Genomic DNA, 18,483 nt, shown 5'->3' on the forward strand with positions numbered 1-18,483 from the left:
AGAGGAGCCAAAGCGAGAGGAGAGACGGAGTGGGAGCCACAGGGTGAGGAAGACACAGACGAAGAAGGAGTAAGAGAGAGAGAAAGAGAGATTTCTGTGGGATCTCTGCTCGACCCCCCACAACCTCCAGGATGTTTAAGAAAAAGGAGAGTAAGGAGAGTTCGCTCAAGGTCTCGGGCAAGATCAGCAAGTGAGTTTTGTCCCTGAGGACTTCATGAATGTGTGTGTGAGTGTATGGAAGTGTGTGTGGTGACGCTGTATCTCGGTCATGTTCCACCTCCTCCTGCTCCTCCCGGGCCGAGGCCTGGGTCATGTTTCCTGTGCGTGCCGCTGTCCTGGTTCTCTCTCTGTGTTGTGGCAGAGCTGGAAGTTTGCAGGTTGGATTCTTCACTGATTTAAAGGGCTGAGTTCTGTCAGAGTTGATCCTCAGGGACGGTGAGAGCCTGTTAACAGAGCCTGAGGCCAGGTTTACTTTGTAAACATGAGGTGGGACAGTCGCTTTAAGACAACAGGTGAAACTAGTGAAAATATGTTCACGGCTTGAAGTGAAAGTCACACAAGAGGAAAATATTATCAGCTCTTTTCCACCTGATCCTCCAGCACTGAAACCCCTGAAACATGGGACTTCATGGGCCCAGTTTTCCCCCAAGACTAAACCAAGATTTACACTTTTGATGTTTCCTAAAAGACTCTTGTTGGTGATGAGAGAAAAAAATTCTCTAGGGAATATTTGAAGGACCAGAAGATAAGCAGAGGAGCTGGTCTCCATCCAGACTTTAATGTGCAGTCAGTGCTGTTTAAACACAGAAGTGATTTTTTTTCAAAATAAGGCTTAAACGTGACGGATGCTGCTTTCAACCACAAGGCAAACGATTTAAAAAGGTTTAATGTGATGTGTAATAAACGTCCAAGACCTGTTTTACTCATTATACATCAAGAGATGAAGACAATGTGCAGCCAGATGTTCACTCAGTGTGAGCTCCTTAAATCAGAGCCGGATAATTCAGATTTACTGACAGTAAAGAGCGATGATGACGATGATGATGATGATGCCAAACCGACTGAAACAGTTTCATGTTTTTGCCCCGTCCGGACACTGGTGGTTTCACCTTGTCCCTGCCCTGAACACGTCGTGTGCCTGCTGAGGCGTGACGAGGGCCGGGCCGCCCGCACTGCTCAGCTGGTTCCTCTGTCATGTGGGCGTTGGTTCCAAACCGTAGTTCATGGCTCATTTGGCTGTGAAGAAATTACCATCATCTACTACACTGGTTAAAACAGTGTAACAAAGAGCTGCGGCGAATGATTATCCTCATTATCGGTTAACTGTCTTTGTCAATTTTCAAAAGATCAAATGATTGTTTAGTCAGAAAATCCAGATCAAAGGTGATCATTTAAAACTGGAACTGAAACTGGAACAAACAAATTCAACATTTTTGCTTGATGAATAGTTACCATCTACTTTTCCATCAACTGACTCATCAATTCATCTGATTATTGTTTCAACTTTAATTTAAGGGACAAATGAATAAATTCATAGTGAGTTCTGTGGGTTTGACCCACTTCACTGTCCAGGTGAGTGGCACCGGACAGGAACTGTAGAGAGACACTGAACGCATCATTTATAACTGGAAACGACACGTACAGGTGGAGTGCAGAACATAGTGGTGTGTGTGTGTGTGTGTGTGTGTGTGTGTGTGTGTGTGTGTCTATGAGCAGTGATGTGTGAGCGGCCATCTTGTTCTGCTGATGCGATCTGTCACAGTGACGCAGTGACTGAACTCTGACCCCTCACACCGTCCGTCCTCCTGTTCCTCTGGGTCTGTTTTTACCTCTTTTAGCCTGAAATCCAGCACAAGTGAATTACACAACACCAACTGTGATCAGGGAGTGTTTGTGTTTGTGGTTCATGTTTTGCCGTCTTGCAACTAACTAACCAAAAAAATGCTGGCAAGCCCTCCTCAATTATGTGGGTTATCCAGTTATCCTGCTTTCAGGCCGCATCAGCCATGGCTGCGATCTGTGGCTTTCCTGCCACGGTCATTCACTCATTAATCTCAGTCTTTTTTAACACATTATATTATTATTTCAGTTTCGGTCAGAGCGCAGTCTTTGCCAGTGAAAGTTGCCGTTTAGATTCGACTGAACGCAGAAGGTGACAAAGAGCCTGCACTGCTGAGTTTATCAGACAAAGACAAACAGCTGCTGTTTGTGAGGAGTTCAAAGCACCCACAGGTCCAACATCTGTCTCTGCGACCACAGGCCCGACCACACACGCAGCAGCCACAGCGACGTGTGGGTGTGACCCGTCCTGCAGCTTCTTGACCACATTCCCCTGACAAGCGGATGGAGACGGAAACACCTCCGTCACTTCTTTAACTCACGTCCTCGACAAACTCCTTCAGGAAGTTGCAAGAAAGTTAAATCACAATTTTAACCTCGACCAAAAAAAAAAAACTTCACTTTCAATGTGAAAGAGATGTAAGAAAAAGAAACTGAGCTCTAATGACAGGTTTGAGTTTTTAAGGTGACAACAGTGATATATTTATATTTATAAAAATGAAACATATCAGACTAAAGTCCTGGACTCATTTTAATCACTGTCCATGGTGTTTACACAGTCCACCAACTTTCACCAAGACAGAGACAGTTTTCAATGTCTGACATGAAGAAATATCAGCGAATAAAAACTAGGAAACTGAATTATATCTAAGAGCACGTACAGGATAAAAAGTGTGAAAGACGCTTGAAATAGAAGCCGACAAATAAAAGACAAAGTCAAGAAAGGTCAGGTGGTAAAAGTATGTGGCTCATATTAAGCTCTGTGGACTCTTACGATTGGTCCTCGTCTCCAACATCTCACTCACTCGCTGGTTAAGACACAAACAGTAACTGGATGAATCTCTTTCATAACTAACTCCAAGTGGTTATTTGACTGAAAATGGGCAAAATTAAGATAATGCTTGTGTGTATTATGTGTATTGTGTGTGTGTGTGTGTGTGTGTGTGTGTGTGTGTGTGCACATACCTGTCCCTCCTGCTGAGTGAGCAGGGACAGGGAGGCCATTGTCAGAGCAGAACCAGCTCAGCTCACACCTCAGTGAGTCAGTCTGAACATTCCTCCGTCGCCCCGTCATTACAGAGCCGAGCTTCGTGTTGTTGTAAATCTAATATGACATTTGCTTGTTTTCTCCTCAGGGAGACACGACTTTCTACTCTGAGGTAGTTTAGGTATGTTGGTAAATTAACCAGCGAGCTGCTGAAGCTGCATTCTTCTGTCCGGTGTTACACGGATGCATGAACGAAGTCTTTCCAAGTTTTACAGTCAGACCTGTTGTGTAAACTCTCAGGGAGAAGAGCAGGAGTTTAACTTGTGTTTCTGAATGATTTATGACACATCAGGGAGCTTTGTTGTTTTCTCTCTGTACAAAAAACAATAAAAGGAAGGACTGTTTCTGCTTTTTATGCAGCTGTGATTTCACTTTACTTTCCCAGCTGATGTGAAACTGATTGTGAGGATGCTTCTCAAAGTTAAAGCATATGATAAAAGGAGCTCAGTGAAAAATGTGGAGTAATTTGCCACGTGTGCGGAAATGATGCAGAAACTGGATTTACAATAATATATATCTAGATATGCACAGTTTTTATGAGAAGTTAGACACCTGGAAATGTAAAGTATTGGATGCTGTTAGGCAGCTGTTGTAAGTGAGAAGACAATTTACAAAGCCTCATCGTCCTCCCATGTTTAAACACATCTTTTCATATGTTTGCAAATTATTTGATTTAATTCAAACCCACGACAATAAATCATTAACTCAGAAGATCCTGTATAAAAACCATCATCCTGTTATTTTTATTCAAATCCTTGACTCCAAATCTTTTGATTTTTGACTCCATAACTGCAAATTGAGCTCTTATGTAGTTTTAAGGGTGTAGTTCATCTCACAGTCCCAGCCAGCACCATCCCCTCCTCCGCCTCTTGTCTGTCTGAGGCGTCACTTCACCTTTTCGAGGTACCAGCAGCGACAGGGAGTGACAGTCACAGTGGAATCTTTAGTATTTAAGGAACGCGTCGGGTGTGGCTCCAACTGTGAAACTGTATAAACCTCAGACTGTAGTTCGTTTATACGGCTCCATTCAAAGTGCTTCACGTGCATGGAAATACATAAAAAATACAACATTAACAAGACATTAATTAACTCCATTAATTAATCGCATTTGCAAAAGCAAGCAAATAAAAAGATTAAAAAGTCATAATGTATTTAATTTATTATATACATATTATCTAATGTTTTAGGCTGTGATTTAAATGAGCGTCAGGTTTATTATGGTTGTGGAGCGTAGGATATTTAGTGCTTCATAGACAAGTAGGATTTTAAAATCTATCCTTTGACACACAGGAGGCCCGAGCAGCGATCCAGACTCCCGGTGTCGGTGAGGACTGGTTGATATTTTACTGAGACCTGTGAGGAAGTTTGAACAGAAACTCAGTGCCTGATTTGTCAGGTCGTTTTACCTGGATGAAGAGGCGTCACAGAGATAATACAAGCATGAAAAAATAGATTGTTTTGATCTTTGTTGTTGTCTTTTGTCGTGATGTTCATGTAAGTTTAGGAAGTTGTCTTTTGTAGTCAGTATATTAATTTTGATTGTGATGATGTAGAAAGAACCAAACTTACATGTGAATCAAAAATGCCCTCAGTAAACCAGAGGTGGAGGATATGAGACTGTGAGAGGAACTGTGGGACATGACCTTTTCTGACCCCTTCCCCTCACCCTTACAGGACCCAGGCCGGCAGCTTGGCCTTGCTGATCGCCCAGATGCAAAAGAATGCCGACCAGGTGGAGAAAGACATCCTGCGGGCGGAGGAGCTGCTGGCTGTGGTGAGGACACACAAACACAGTCTCACGATAACATCCCTCTCCTTCACTGGCAGCTCTGTCTAAAAAAACCTTATCTGTTTGTCAGGACGCTGAAAATGACAAGAAGGAGCTTCCCTTTGAGCATCAGACCGTGGTCTCAGACAAGCTGGGCGAGGCTGAGGGCCTGCTGAAGGACCTCTTCCTGGACGTGGACAAAGCCAAGAAGCTCAAACACCCACAAGCCAGAGAGATAGAGAGCGAGTGAGTTGGTACAGAATGAAAACAACACTCATGCAGAGCTCAGAGCTTTTTGACTGTTTCAGGATGATTTCCCATTAAAATAATCAACAAAATGAGCTAAATTTCCTTTTATGATGTTACACACAAAGTCCACAACAGCTCCAGTTATTTGCCAGTAATTGCCCATACAGTACATAATCAGCCTCCACCCTAAAGCTAATGCTCCTATTTATGGAGGCTCAAAGTGGTCAATGTAAAATAAATAAATAAGACGATGCATTATTCCCCTGCAGCTGTTTTATTTTACAAAGCTTCTTTTTATTTCAAAGTCTTTGTCTGTTCATCACAACAAACAGGACGGGGCGTCTCGTAACCGACTCATGCTTTAGTCTAAATGAGGAAACACAGAAAAAAAGGATTTTGAATTTTCCACATATACTGGACCTGCAATAAAATATTGTGAAACAAAACAGGATGAAATAACATTTCATGATAATGGGCTGATTGTAAAATATTTTTGGATACATTTTGCAGGTATTGAATCATATTTTTATTCATTTATTTAACACTAAACACTGTGGGTCTGCATGAATATGAACCTGGTTTGTTTCTCCGGTGACTTCAGTGTTATCCACCTCCACGAACGCTGGCTGAAGGACTGCGCCTTCTACCGAGACATCTATGAGCAGATTGACGACGTGTCGCTGATGCCCAGAATCGACTGGGGACCTGTTTTCAACCAGAAACAAGTGAGTGTAATAACACTGTCTGAACATCCGGGGCCCTGTGCTTAAAATCTCTTATATTCAGGAGTACAGTAAAAAATAAGGCTGATGATATTCTATATTTTTTTTAACTGCCAAGAAATGATCAACAAAATAAATTGATCCACTAACAGGTGTCGTAGTGTTGGTTTATCTCATTCCTCTGTGACACAGAAATCTTCTCTTGTCCAAAAACTGTTAACAACACATGAATGAGAACTGGTCGACTTGTTCCTTTATCATAATAAACACACACTGTAGTTTATTTTGACTCAGTCCTGCTCACAACATCCTGCTGCTGTAAAAACTCACACACATACCAGATGCGTATTGATCCGCCACTGAAAATAGTCCTCAACAAATGCACCATTTCTTCCAGTTGTGGTGACTTTTGTTTGTACCAGCTGTTTTATAAATAAATAATTACAATGAAAAATGGAAATATACATTCCTAAAGATTTCTGTCTTCAGCAACAAATGGGTTTTGGATTGGTAGAGAGACTGAATAGTATTGAGAGGTCAGTGGTTGACAGAGAGAAAAACGACAGCCTTATCTGTTAAACTTGTTTTTAATAGAATGCAAACATTCTGTGTATATATATATAAATCCATCAGCTATGTTTTACAGTTACCCTGTAATAAACACATTAACCACAGCTGAGTCAGTTAACAGCACAACTAATCACAGGGTGCCTCAGCCTGTCGGACCCTTTGGTGGTTATTTACGTACCATTAGTGATGTTCCTGTGGTGCCGGTGCTTACAGAAACAGGTGAACGTGGAGGAGTACGGCCCCACCATGGCAGATCTGGAGAAGCAGATTGCTGCTCACAACATCCTGCACAAAGAGATCGAGGCCTACAACTCGCAGCTCTGCGTCAGCTCCGCTGGCAGCAAGGTGAACAAACGTGTTTACACGAAAACACATTCCCATCATATTCTGGGCAGATCTTAATGTTCTTCTTGATCTCAATGAAAAACAGCTGCTGGAAGCCTATGAGACATGTTGTTATCTTGTCTTTTAGGAGAACTATACAGCTCTGAAGAAACAATACAACAATCTACTGGTGAGTTGAGTTGTTCATATGTAATCACATTTCTTAAAACTTTATTTATTATTGAGTTTTATTGTGACTAGACAAGAAAATGCATGAGCATGTATGAGAGGATCTTTGAGAAACTTTGTGTTTACAGTCACAACAAGATGAATATTTACCCAGGGCAGTGTTTGACAGCTGTCATGTGATAGCACAGACCTGTTTATTTTAGATTTAAACGGAGAGATTTACACAAGTTTGACTTTCTTCTGTTTGTGTGTCAGAATAAATGTTTGCACTTCCAGAACTTGTAAAGTTTTCACTGTTTTTTTTTGTTTTTTTTTCCTCAGGACAACTCCAAGTGGCGTCGTCACTACCTGAACAGCTTGTATGAATACATGCAGGGCTGCAACAAGGAACTGGCTTTCCTGGGAGAGGAACAGGATAAGATCAAGTCGCAGGACTGGAGCGACCGCATGGTGGACCCACCTGATGTCCGCAGGCAGTACGAGGTCAGGACTGACGGCTTGTAAAGTCGCAGCAGCATATTATTCTGAATAATTGCTTGTACAGAATAATCCAGTATGTTTGTTCTGCACTGAGGAAGAAACATACAATATAAATAAACCTGCTTTGATTTGATCTCAATCAGAACTTCAAGAACAACAGTCTGCTGTCCCACGAGAGTGAGGTGAACAAAATCCAAGATGAAGGAGACAGACTCATTGAACTGAAGCACCCTGCCAGTGCCACAATACAGGCACGTGTCATTACCCAGAGGCTAACCCCTTAAATCTGTAACTAACCCCGGTTTTTCATCAGCTTCAACCTTTGAAGGTTGTATAATCCGGGTTGATTTTAACCCTTCACATTACGTTTCCAGGCTCAGAGAGATGCTGTACGAAACGAGTGGCAGAAATTCCTCAACCTCTGCATTTGTCAAGAGTCACACCTGGACAACGTGGAGGAATTCAAAAAGGTAAAAATGGGACTGAAAACATCACAATCTGTGGGGAGATGAGCACATTTTGTCTCTTTGTCATGCACACACACATTCAAGTGTTATACAAAAGTTAAAACAAAATGTTTTTGTGGTGTTTTCCAGTACCAAATGGACACTGACCAGCTGTCAGAGACACTGAACAGACTCAACAACAGCCTAGACCCCAAGTCCATCAGCAAGCAGAGCAACTCAGAGACGCTGCTGCAGCTGGAGGTACGAGAGAACGTCTGCAGTCAGGGCTGCGCAGACGAGCTGACTTAGTTTAGAGCCTGAGCCGATGGAGGGAGAGAGAGAGAGAGAGAGAGAGAGAGAGAAAGAGAGAGAGAGAGAGAGAGAGAGAGAGAGAGAGAGAGGAGGGGAGCTGAACAAATGAGGAGAAAAGAGAAGAAGCAGGACAGGAGAAAGAGGGAAAAGACAGGTGGAATAGGGCGACAAGAAGATGGAAAAATCAAATTTATTGTTCACATAATCTTTTGATATTATTTGTTTTTATCTGCTGCGCTCATTAAAAAAAAGTAAAATTATTATCTAAAAGAAGAGAAATGCACCTTCAGAACGTAACTATTATAAAGTATCTTAAAGCTGAAACACATGGGAGGAAGCAGAAATAGATTCATTATGTAAGATATTTCTGATTCAAACCATCACCACAGGTCAATGTTTGACATGTTCTGAGCAAACTTGGATTACGCCATAAATCCTGGACAACACGGGAGATGAAGATTTGTTGCTGCCTACGATGAGATGAGTATTTCTATTTATTCCTCTCCGTCTGTTTCCCTCCAGGGGGAGGAGAAGGCCGTGCAGAACTCTGAGCAGCTGCTGGCCGACCTGAGGAGACGCAGCACCACCATCGCTCCTCTGAAGCTACGACGCAACGCCCCCAGCAGACCCATCACAGTGGAGGCCCTGTGTGACTGGGAGACAGATAAGGTGGAGCTTTCTGTCAAGTATCTGCAGCTGAGATGCTTCAACTCAATCGTATCTAAACCGTCTAAACTCTTGTGTATGTGTTTTATTTGTTATTATTATCCAGGACTCTCTGTCAAGAGGGCAGAAGTTGACCCTGAAATCAAACTCAGACGAGAACTGGGACGTGGTCTCCACTGACGGTGTAACTAAAACCTTCCCAGGAGTTTGCTTCCAGATCCCCCCACCTGACTCAGAGGCCATTGACAACGTGGACCTGTGAGTAATGCATGGCTGTGTTATTAGGCAGCTACAACATATAATGCAACAACACGTCAATAATGCTGTTCCTGTTTCTGCCTCTCTCTGTTTTTAATTCATCAGTTTGGGCGGTGAACTGGGAGACATCAAGAAGAGAAGAGCTGCTCTGGCGGCGTCTCTGAAGAATCACAAATCAGAGGTCTCCAGGTCCCAACAATCAGGTCATTGTCTACAAATTAAATCCTTGAACATCCTGATTGTACGGAATCAAAGATTTTATAAACCACGATAATTATTAATGATAATTATTCACCACCAGTTACACAGATAGTTTTAATCAACGTCCCTGTTCTTTCATTCAGCCCCAGTGTCTTCTGCACCACTGGACCCCAAAATAACAGCCCTGACCCAGCAGCTGGACAAGCTGGACGGTGACCTGGCCAGCGCTGAGGAGAGCATGCTGAGCCGCCTGCGAGCCCCACTGAACCGCACCGACCCAGCTGGAGATCTGGCCAAAAGGCTGAAGGAGCAGGAGGTGAGAGGAATAAAGAGAAATCAACAGCAGACTATTTATTTGAGCCGAGACCGTTCTTGTTAGCGTGTTCTCTGCAGCTAATTTTCATGCTCATCATAACACACTGGTTGCTGTACAGTTAGATGTGATGATTAAAAAGATGGAGAACGATTGTGGTGATAAGGTTTTGTTGAGCTGTCTTTTTCTTCCTGTCTGTTTTTACCTGTAAGCGTTCACTCTGCATACAATACTGCATTTCTGGTTCCTCGCTTCCTCAGCCTACTTGCATGAACAGAGGTGTTGTGTTTGTGAGATTACTGCTCAGAGATGATGTTATTGTAGAAAATGTGGAAAAGCTTCTGAGAAAACAGTTGGGCCATCAGGTGTCTCGTTACAGTCGAATCAAAGAGGAGCCCGAACTGCCCTGATAAAACCGCATATTAATGAAAGTGTCTATATTTGCTCCTCACAGCAAGCTGCCAACGCCCTGAAGGCTCTGGAGCAGCAGAAACTGGCAGCGCAGGCCGACCTGCAGCCTCTTCTATCCAAAGATCCCAGCGGCACCTCCTCTGCACTCCCACTCAAACTGAGCGCTGCCAACAACAAGCACGATAGCATCGCTGAACTCGCCGACCTCTACACCAAGAAGTGAGCAGATGTTTTGTTTGGGTAGTTGCATAAAGGGTTTTGTCTCCATTGTAAATACCTGTTTTCAAATGTTTTGCTCAAATATTGCAATAACTTATTCAAAACTTATTATAAAAAGACTCATCACTACATTTCTCTTTATTTCTCAGAGCAAACGCATCTCTCAACCTGGAGAGTCAGATTAAGAAGGTGGATGGTCTCGTCTCCGGGTTTGAGAAGAAGCTGAGTGAAGATGGTCCGATCTCTGATGCGCCAAATGCAATTCAAACCCACATTAATGACATCCAGGTGAGGAAAGGTTCATTCTCACGTCCCTTTAAAATCTTACCTCCACCACATAGAAAAGGTGATTCACCTTCTCAGTGATTCAGCTGGCATATTTTTTCACTGTTTGTCTCCGTTGTTGTGATCAGTCCCAGGGTAAGTCTGTGGCAGCGGCTCAGGATGACATGAAGAAGCTGAGTCAGGATCTGGAGACCACGGAGCAGCTGTGCAGCTCTCTGCAGCAGGGTTACCAAGAGTACTGCCCTGACATCCAGCGCCAGAGAACAGAAGTCAAGCAGCTGCAGACCCGTTACGCAAACGTTGCCAACCAGCTCAAGGAGAGGTGAGAATCAGTTTACTTAGAAAGTCAGACTGTTCGTCAATTAGTTCAGCAGGTTTCCAAGGAGTCACAGTATAAATGTGAGGGGTCACAAGATGATTAAGGAAAAATAACATAGTGTACATATTTTTTGCTACATATGAAATTGTATCTTTAATAGTGAAGTCAGGATAGTTTTCCCCCTTCAACCATGTGAAAATATTCAAGTGAACACCAGAGAAATGGAAAATACATTTTTGGATAAACTGCTCACAGATTAGAGACATAAACAATATGTGATGTGGTTGCATGCACTCTGGTGTGCAACCCTACTTCCTGGACTCAAACGCATCATACATTGTTTGGTTAAAAAGCAATTAATGCTGCAAATCAAAGAATTATATTGAGATCCTTATTTTGTAAAAATTACATACAGTACATTAAAAAAGCAGACATGATTTGTGGTTGTGCAGTGGTGTGGTTGGGCAACAGTTTAAGCTAAACTTAAGGAAAATATATGAAATAAAAAAAAACAAATCTGAGCTAACCATTACACATATAAAATTTAATTTTGTCATGATGCAGAGCTTTTACACACACATTTTAAAAATGTATCATCTTGATCAATCCTTTCAGAGAAAACATCTTACAAGAAGCTGCAACCAAGAACCAGGAGCTCCAGAGCACATCCAAATCCCTCAACTCCTTCCTGAACAACCTGCCAACAAACCAGATAAACTACAACGATGATCTGTCTCAGGTCACCGCTAAGCAGAGCTCCCAAGAGGTGAGACCATCTCCTGACCACACACAAGTGTCATGTGGAGAGTAGTGGATATTAAAAGTATATGAATATGTTCAAATTGACTCACACTGCTAAACTTGTACCTGCAGAGGGTGATGGAGGACCTGAAGAGGAAGGGAAATGACATGGACAGAGTGTCCGACCTGTCTCTAGACCTGCAGAATCTACTCAGTGTAAGAATCAAATGGATCATAATACAGTGCTAACAGAGAATGCCTCATTTTACCATCAGAGATAAATAATTTTTTTACCTTTCTTCACATTTGTGCAGGAGTATGATGCCAACGTGGATAAATACAACAGTACACTTGAGGATGCTGGTGTCACTATTGCAAAAAAACCTCAGATTCTCACACTTTCTGATGCTGTTCAGAAAGAGGTAACATTTAAGCTCTTATGTTTTTATCATAGTTAGATTATCAAGTTTGGTCGGTCCAAGTGGCTGAAGGTTTGCTGTATTTTCTTTTACTACAGGAAAAGGATCTGGTGAACCGTTTTGCTACAGCAACAGCTGAAAACACCCAACGCCAAAAACAGATGGGCTTGGCTAAGAATCTCATTTCACAGGTAAGACAACAGGGCATGAATTAAACAAAAAAAATTGGTTAATGTTGTTGAATTTATCAAAAAATATTTTCAGTTCAAAACTAACTAAAACTATGTCACCTTCATTTATGTTTTTCCACTGCAGAATGAGGAGAAAGTTCACATGGTGGCACAGCAACAAGTGCAGCTTGAAAACCAGCAAAAGAGTGCTCATGAGTTAGACATTCTGGTAAAAGAGCTGCAGGAAGAGAAGGAAAGGACAGCTCATGCTCAGACAGACCTGAGAACCTTTAAAGACAGGATGATGTCCCTGAAGAGTCGCAGAGGAGTGGAGCGCATTGAAGAGAAAGAAGTGCTACAGTACTACCGTGACCCAAAACTGGAAAGTGATTTGGCTGATCTGCAGAAAATACTGCATGAAGAGGTCCTGAGGCGTAGCACCACCCAGAGTGAGGTTGAGCTGTTAAACAAGAAAATCACCACCGTGGAAGATACCCTCAAAAACACCCCGGCCAAACTGGTGACCAGAGAGGTGACAGAGTTTGAGAAAGATCCTCAGCTGGACATAGAGGCCAGTAAGCTGAGAGATGAAATAACAAGGATGAGAGATGAAATTCGAGTGCGAGATGGAGAGCACATTCAGATGACGACAGAAGTAACGATTCTCCAGCAGAAGCAACCACCAATCAAAGAGAGGGTGGTTAAGAAGGAGGTGGTGAAAGTAGAAAAGGACCCAGAGATGTTGAAAGCAGTCCGATCGTTTGAGATGGAAATTTCTGATGAGAACAACAAGAGCAAGCTCCTCAATGATCAAATCTTCCAGACAAGGAGTCAGATTAATGCACTTGAGAGACTGATTCCTAATATCCAGCCTAAGATCATCACGAAGGAAGTGAAAAAGATTGAACAAGACCCTGACCTCATCTCTGAATCTAAGAAGATTAGAACAAACCTGGAGGAAGAGAGGATTGAAAACAACACTTTGTCCAAAGAGGTGATGGAACTCAACAGCCGCTACAGAGAAGTTCAAGACTGGAAACCAAAAATCGAGGTGAAGGAAATCGTTAACGAGATCTACCGGATAGACCCAAACACGGAGGTGGAGATAATGCGCCTCAGGAAAGACATACAAGACTCAAACAAGCAGCGCTCTGATCTAGAGAGGGAGCTCACCCAGGTTACATCTGATCTGGATATCCTTCGTTCTCAGAAGCCCAAGGTGGAGCTCAAGGAAGTTCTCCAAGAGGTGGTGAAGGAGGAGAGGAGCCCTGAAAATGAGAAAGAGATACAGAGACTAAATGATCAGGTGAACCATTTACGCACCTCTTACAACTCCCTCCAGGACCAGGTGAGTCTACTCAGGAAAGAGAGGGATGAATGGAAAGCTGAAAAGTCCAAGATAGAAACCAAACTTGTCACCAGAGAAGTCATCAAGTATGAACCTGATCCACTGTTGGAGAAAGAAGCTGACCGCTTGAGAAGAGACGTACGGGAGGAGGCACAGGTGCGGCGCTCCATTGAAGAGATGGTGTTTGACCTGCAAAACAAATATATCCTGTTGGAGAGACAGAAACCTGAGGAGAAAGTGGTTGTGCAGGAGGTTCTGCGTTTACAGAAGGACCCAAGGCAGGCACTCGAGCACGAGCGGCTCAGCAGAAGCCTGGATGAAGAAGTAACGCGCCGGCGTCAGCTAGAGCTAGAGCTGCAGCAGCTAAGAACAAAGGTGGAAGACAAAGAGAGGATCCTGAGAGAGAGTGATGAGCGCCAAAAGAGGATTCAAGTCGAGTCTGAACTCAGAGAGATCCGACTGCGCATTACACAGCTGGAAAATGCTCCACCTCCTGTTGAGGAAAGTATTGTTGTTGAGGAGGTGCTGAAGGTTGAGAGAGACCCAAAACTGGACAGAATGACAAATGGTCTTCGGTCAGATATGGACAAGGAAACCAGTGATATCCTGCGTCTCCAGAGAGACATTCGTAACATCACTCTAAAGCTTGAGATCTTGCAGAGAGAGAAGTCTGTAGAGAAGACGGTGTACAAAGAGGTTGTCCGTGTTGAGAAAGACCAGGCTGTCGAAAGTGAGAGGGATCGCTTGAGGGAACAGGTGACTCAGCAGAAATTTGCAAGACAGGACGTGGAGGATGACATCAGACGTGTCAATGATAAAATCAACCTTCTGATGAGCAGTAAGTCTAGCACTTCAAAAGAGGAGAATACCCTGATTTTGAACAAGGATGGCCTACTGAGGGAGAAGGACGACCTCACTAGGGAGCTCAGGACACTCGAGGCCAAGAGACACGACATCAGCCTGTCTTTCCAGCAGCAGACCCGACTAATAAGTGAGAGAACGCAGATGAGCAGGCAGAAGAGCATTAAGATGGAGTCTGACGTACAGCGTCTGGAGAGGGAGATCCTGGATGAAAAAGACAAGATCCATATTCGAGACAGCACCATCCGAGACCTTGTGCAGAATCTGCAGAAAGAGGAGCAGACAGAGACAAGGACCAAGGAGACCAATGTCTCCACCAAAATCACCATTTTGGATCCAGATACAGGCAAAGACATGTCTCCTTATGATGCCTACCTGCAGGGCCTGATTGATCGTCCACAGTACATTCATCTGCAGGAGCTGGAGTGTGACTGGGAGGAGATTACTTCTCTGGGACCTGATGGGGAGACATCTGTACTGCAGGATCGCAAGAGTGGCAAGCAGTACTCCATCAAAGATGCCCTGAAGGAAGGCAGGCTGACAGAGTATGATCTACAACAGTACAAACAAGGCAAGCTTCCCATCTCAGAGTTTGCCTTGCTGGTCGCAGGTGACAACAAAAAGCAACTCAGCTTTAACTCAGTCATCCCAAAGTCCACCACAACAGTGAAATCAGCCCCCCCAGACCTCTCCACTGCTACAGAAATCTACCCAATTGCTGGAATAATGGATACAAACACTGACACCTGCTTTCCAATACGCAGCGCCACCCTACGTAAACTGATTGACCCCACCACTGCCCAAAGGCTTCTGGAGGCTCAGGCAGCAACAGGCGGCATCATTGACATCAACAGCAAAGAGAGATTCACAGTTCACAAGGCAGCAAGCAGAGGCCTCATTGAGGAAAGTCAACTCCAGAGGCTACTCAATGCCCAGAAGGCTTTTGCTGGCGTTGAAGACCCCTTGACCAGAGAGTGTTTGTCTGTGGGAGAGGCTGTTCAGAAAGGCTGGATGCCAAAGGACAGTGCCATTCGCTACATGGAGGCACAGCACCTGACTGGAGGGCTGGTCAATCCCAACACTGGCCGCAGAGTAAGCATCTTGGATGCCATTGGGTCCAAAATGATCAACAGCACAATGATGAGGGAGCTGCAGGCTGAGACAACCTACATCAAGGATATTGTGGACCCAATCACAAAGGAGAAGATCAACTATAAACAAGCTCTGGATCGCTGTAAGCAAGACCCAGTGTCAGGCTTACCAATGCTGCCCGCCTCCTCCAGAGATTCTGGTTACACCCCAGTGTACAACTCTTCTAGATATGCAAGATTCTAGATATGTTTACAACATACTTGGAGTTATCAAGTCTCTGATGTGATGTGGTAAAAAAATGTACTATTAGACACAGGAAATCCATATGAAATCCATATTGTTGATTGCAATGTACATTTCGACTCAGGAAAAATCTTCTGCAAAGCTTTCTGTCCAGCAAAAATGATTGCTGCTGAGTTGCCTTTGTTTACCAACCATGTCTGACGTGGGCAGATGTTTTGTTTTGTTTTGATTTAATTTAAAAACAGAGAATATAAATGCAGTTTATCTTTGATATCATTGTGTTATAGGGATTCTGGGACACGGTGCAATGCTATTTACCAAGATTGATTTGTTTCTGTATTATTCATGGGCTATCCTTGACACTGTTCACTTTAAACTCAACCTTGTTTGATACTTTATTAAGAAACAATTATCAATAAATTTAAATTATAATGGTTAAATTGCATGGACTCCCTCACTTTCAATGCTGTGTAGTCTTTTAAATAAAACACAAAAGTAGGTACATTAGACATTTTTAAACCTTTCCATATTTTACAAGATAAAATTCTTGTGACTTTTACCACAGCTTCCAATTCATGCACCTTTCCGGCACAAGTGGGACATGAGGAAGAGTGTGTGTTGCTCCATCGCTATCAAATGACAAACACCACCACCACCCCGTGTGCATGAACATGCTGGTTGCAAATATCTGGGCAACATCTAGGTCACCAGATGATTACATGGATGACAAAGAAAAACAATATTGTACACTATTGTGCTTTTTTTATGAGATACTGGGTATTTTTCCTCTTGAAGAAAAGAAGAAAAAAAGAAGAGAAAAAAACACGTTTTAGTCGAACTGCTCATACTTTTTGACCACACTAAGGCCAAAAATATTTTTATTCTCATCATCTAGCAACAAGTCATTGAAATATCAGAAACTAATGAAAAATAGCCAATGCAGAAACACCCCTGACTGTACCTAGATGCTATAAGTATCTAATAGGGCAAAGTGCTCAATAGGAGTGTTTTGCATTTATTTATAGTTCGGTTTGTATTACATAACCATGTATGGCATATCTATTTTAACGAAATTTAAAGTATTTGTAAATGATATCAGACAACAAAGAATGTTAAGACTTGTAACTTTAACTGTACTGAAAAACTATTCTCACTAGATCCCTGAACATTGAGAGACATGACCTAAAAATGCATCGTATTCATAAGTTACAGACCCAAAACATCTGCTCGGTTCTTCACTGACCAAACATGATGCACCAATCCATTAATTTGGGGTTTTAAACGTCAGTAACTCCCGATGAAGTGCAGAACTCTGTTTTGGCCGAACATTGACAAGATCTTCTTATAAAGTGAGTCTTAAAGTTCACTGAAGCTCACGAGCCAGCGCTGTGGCAGCCCGGGAACCTTGATGAATGAGGACCCTGATCAGGTTGCATCTGCGGGCTGGGCAGCTCCACCCTGCTTATCCTCCCGCTCCCTGAAGAAGCTTCTTTGCTCGTTGATGGCTTTCTGTAGAAGTGCAACGTTTACACCATCAACACAGTTCAGCACACGGGCATTGATCATCACACCGACCCCTGTGAGACGAGGAGGGACAGATGAAGGCAGGAAACTGAGGCAGAAAATCCTTCATGTTTTTAAATGAGCCCAGTGATCGAGAGTTAATTAAACGAATGCGAGTGACAAACAAACACTGGTATCTAAATGTGTGACTTCTAAGTTTCAACTTGATCTTTGAATCTGAACCAAGAGGTAAGGAGAAAACAAACACAACATTTATGGACTAAACAATAGGTTTAAAATTCAGTTTATATACTAATTAGGTTGGTGTAATTATGCAGCTTAATTATTGTTTGACTGGTACGTGGAGCCAAGAAAAATAGGAAACTGTTTTAAAAAAAAAAAACCTAATAAATTATTCAACATTTCCCAGTCATAAGAGCTCAGAAAGTTTTTCCTTACCCTCAACGTTTTCTTTCTCACCCAGAACTATATACTGGGCTCCAAGTATTGGGTTAAACGGCTCCACAAACAAGGTGTGGACAACCACGAGGTGCTCTTTTGAAGCATACTGGGCTGACAGCGTGGCCCTGGACTCCTCAGGCTGATAGCAGACAAGTCTGGAAGATAGAACAGCATTTTACAAGGTGAAGTGGTGAGCAGGTCATACAATTTAAACTTCTCTTTTTAAGGTGTATTTTGTATTTTAAGCCTCGACTCGACAAACAAAGAGGCGCTGTAGACTGTTTGAAACCCAGTTTCAGATTTGTACAACATTTATACTATTAGTGAAAGCACGAATCAGGGATTTATTTTCTCCATTTAAACCACATCAGACTAAGTCTAAATAAAAATGTGCTCAGATTCCTCAAATGTGACTAGATTAACAACAGAGACAGTTAAACAGTTTCAGATTTGTGAAAAAAGAAAAAAAGATATAATACTGCCTTTTCTATATCCAGATCTCAACAAAAAATATTGTGCTTACACTTCAAACCTGGATTTTTTTCACTTGATGGTGATCTCTTGAATCGGGTATTATCTCATATCAAAGTAAATCTGTTAGTGTTATTTTATAGTCACAAACCTGCCAAATGTTCTCACTGATTCTCCTTCATGCACTGATCCAGAATTTACCTCCCAGGGGAAATAAAAAGCTGCAGTTGCTGGAAGCATCGTGGTAAGTTAATGTGAGTGCTCATACCCCGGTATAGCCCCTGGTTTATACCCCGGTATAGCCCCTGGTTTATACCCCGGTATAGATGTCTACC

The 18,483-nt window shown here is 42.7% G+C and overlaps 2 protein-coding genes across 2 annotated transcripts; one reads left to right on the top strand and one right to left on the bottom strand.

Annotated features, from left to right (window-relative positions):
- evpla (envoplakin a) lies at positions 1-16,152 on the top strand. The gene is made up of 22 exons (XM_071504525.1): positions 1-190; positions 4,781-4,880; positions 4,966-5,120; positions 5,725-5,848; positions 6,629-6,760; positions 6,888-6,929; positions 7,250-7,411; positions 7,552-7,665; positions 7,789-7,878; positions 8,005-8,115; positions 8,689-8,835; positions 8,939-9,090; positions 9,196-9,293; positions 9,435-9,607; positions 10,059-10,234; positions 10,384-10,522; positions 10,648-10,841; positions 11,454-11,604; positions 11,712-11,795; positions 11,894-12,001; positions 12,097-12,189; positions 12,314-16,152. Exons 1-22 carry the CDS (start codon positions 132-134, stop codon positions 15,710-15,712), a joined length of 6,003 nt encoding a protein of 2,000 aa, XP_071360626.1. The 5' UTR covers positions 1-131; the 3' UTR covers positions 15,713-16,152.
- Positions 16,153-16,551: 399 nt separating this feature from the next.
- Positions 16,552-18,444, bottom strand: ten1 (TEN1 subunit of CST complex). Its single transcript, XM_071504527.1, has 3 exons — positions 18,300-18,444; positions 17,675-17,832; positions 16,552-17,289 (listed from the first exon to the last, which is right to left on the bottom strand). The coding sequence occupies exons 1-3, from the start codon at positions 18,386-18,388 to the stop codon at positions 17,138-17,140; spliced, it is 399 nt and encodes a 132-aa protein (XP_071360628.1). The 5' UTR covers positions 18,389-18,444; the 3' UTR covers positions 16,552-17,137.
- Between the last annotated feature and the right edge of the window lie 39 nt (positions 18,445-18,483).

The sequence above is a fragment of the Trachinotus anak genome, unplaced genomic scaffold, assembly GCF_046630095.1.
Source record: "Trachinotus anak isolate AG129_WGS33_773 ecotype Australia unplaced genomic scaffold, CSIRO_AGI_Tana_v1 ptg000019l, whole genome shotgun sequence".
NCBI classification, from domain to species: Eukaryota; Metazoa; Chordata; class Actinopteri; order Carangiformes; family Carangidae; genus Trachinotus; species Trachinotus anak.

Coding starts and splice junctions, on each gene's coding strand:
- ten1 (XM_071504527.1), bottom strand. CDS start 18,388: ATGCTTCCAGCAACTGCAGCTTTTTATTTCCCCTGGGAGGTAAATTCT. Junction 17,833..18,299: donor TCAGTGAGAACATTTGGCAG/GTTTGTGACTAT, acceptor TCTATCTTCCAG/ACTTGTCTGCTATCAGCCTG. Junction 17,290..17,674: donor TGAGAAAGAAAACGTTGAGG/GTAAGGAAAAAC, acceptor CTCGTCTCACAG/GGGTCGGTGTGATGATCAAT.
- evpla (XM_071504525.1), top strand. CDS start 132: ATGTTTAAGAAAAAGGAGAGTAAGGAGAGTTCGCTCAAGGTCTCGGGC. Junction 9,294..9,434: donor CTCCAGGTCCCAACAATCAG/GTCATTGTCTAC, acceptor TCTTTCATTCAG/CCCCAGTGTCTTCTGCACCA. Junction 12,190..12,313: donor CTAAGAATCTCATTTCACAG/GTAAGACAACAG, acceptor TTTCCACTGCAG/AATGAGGAGAAAGTTCACAT.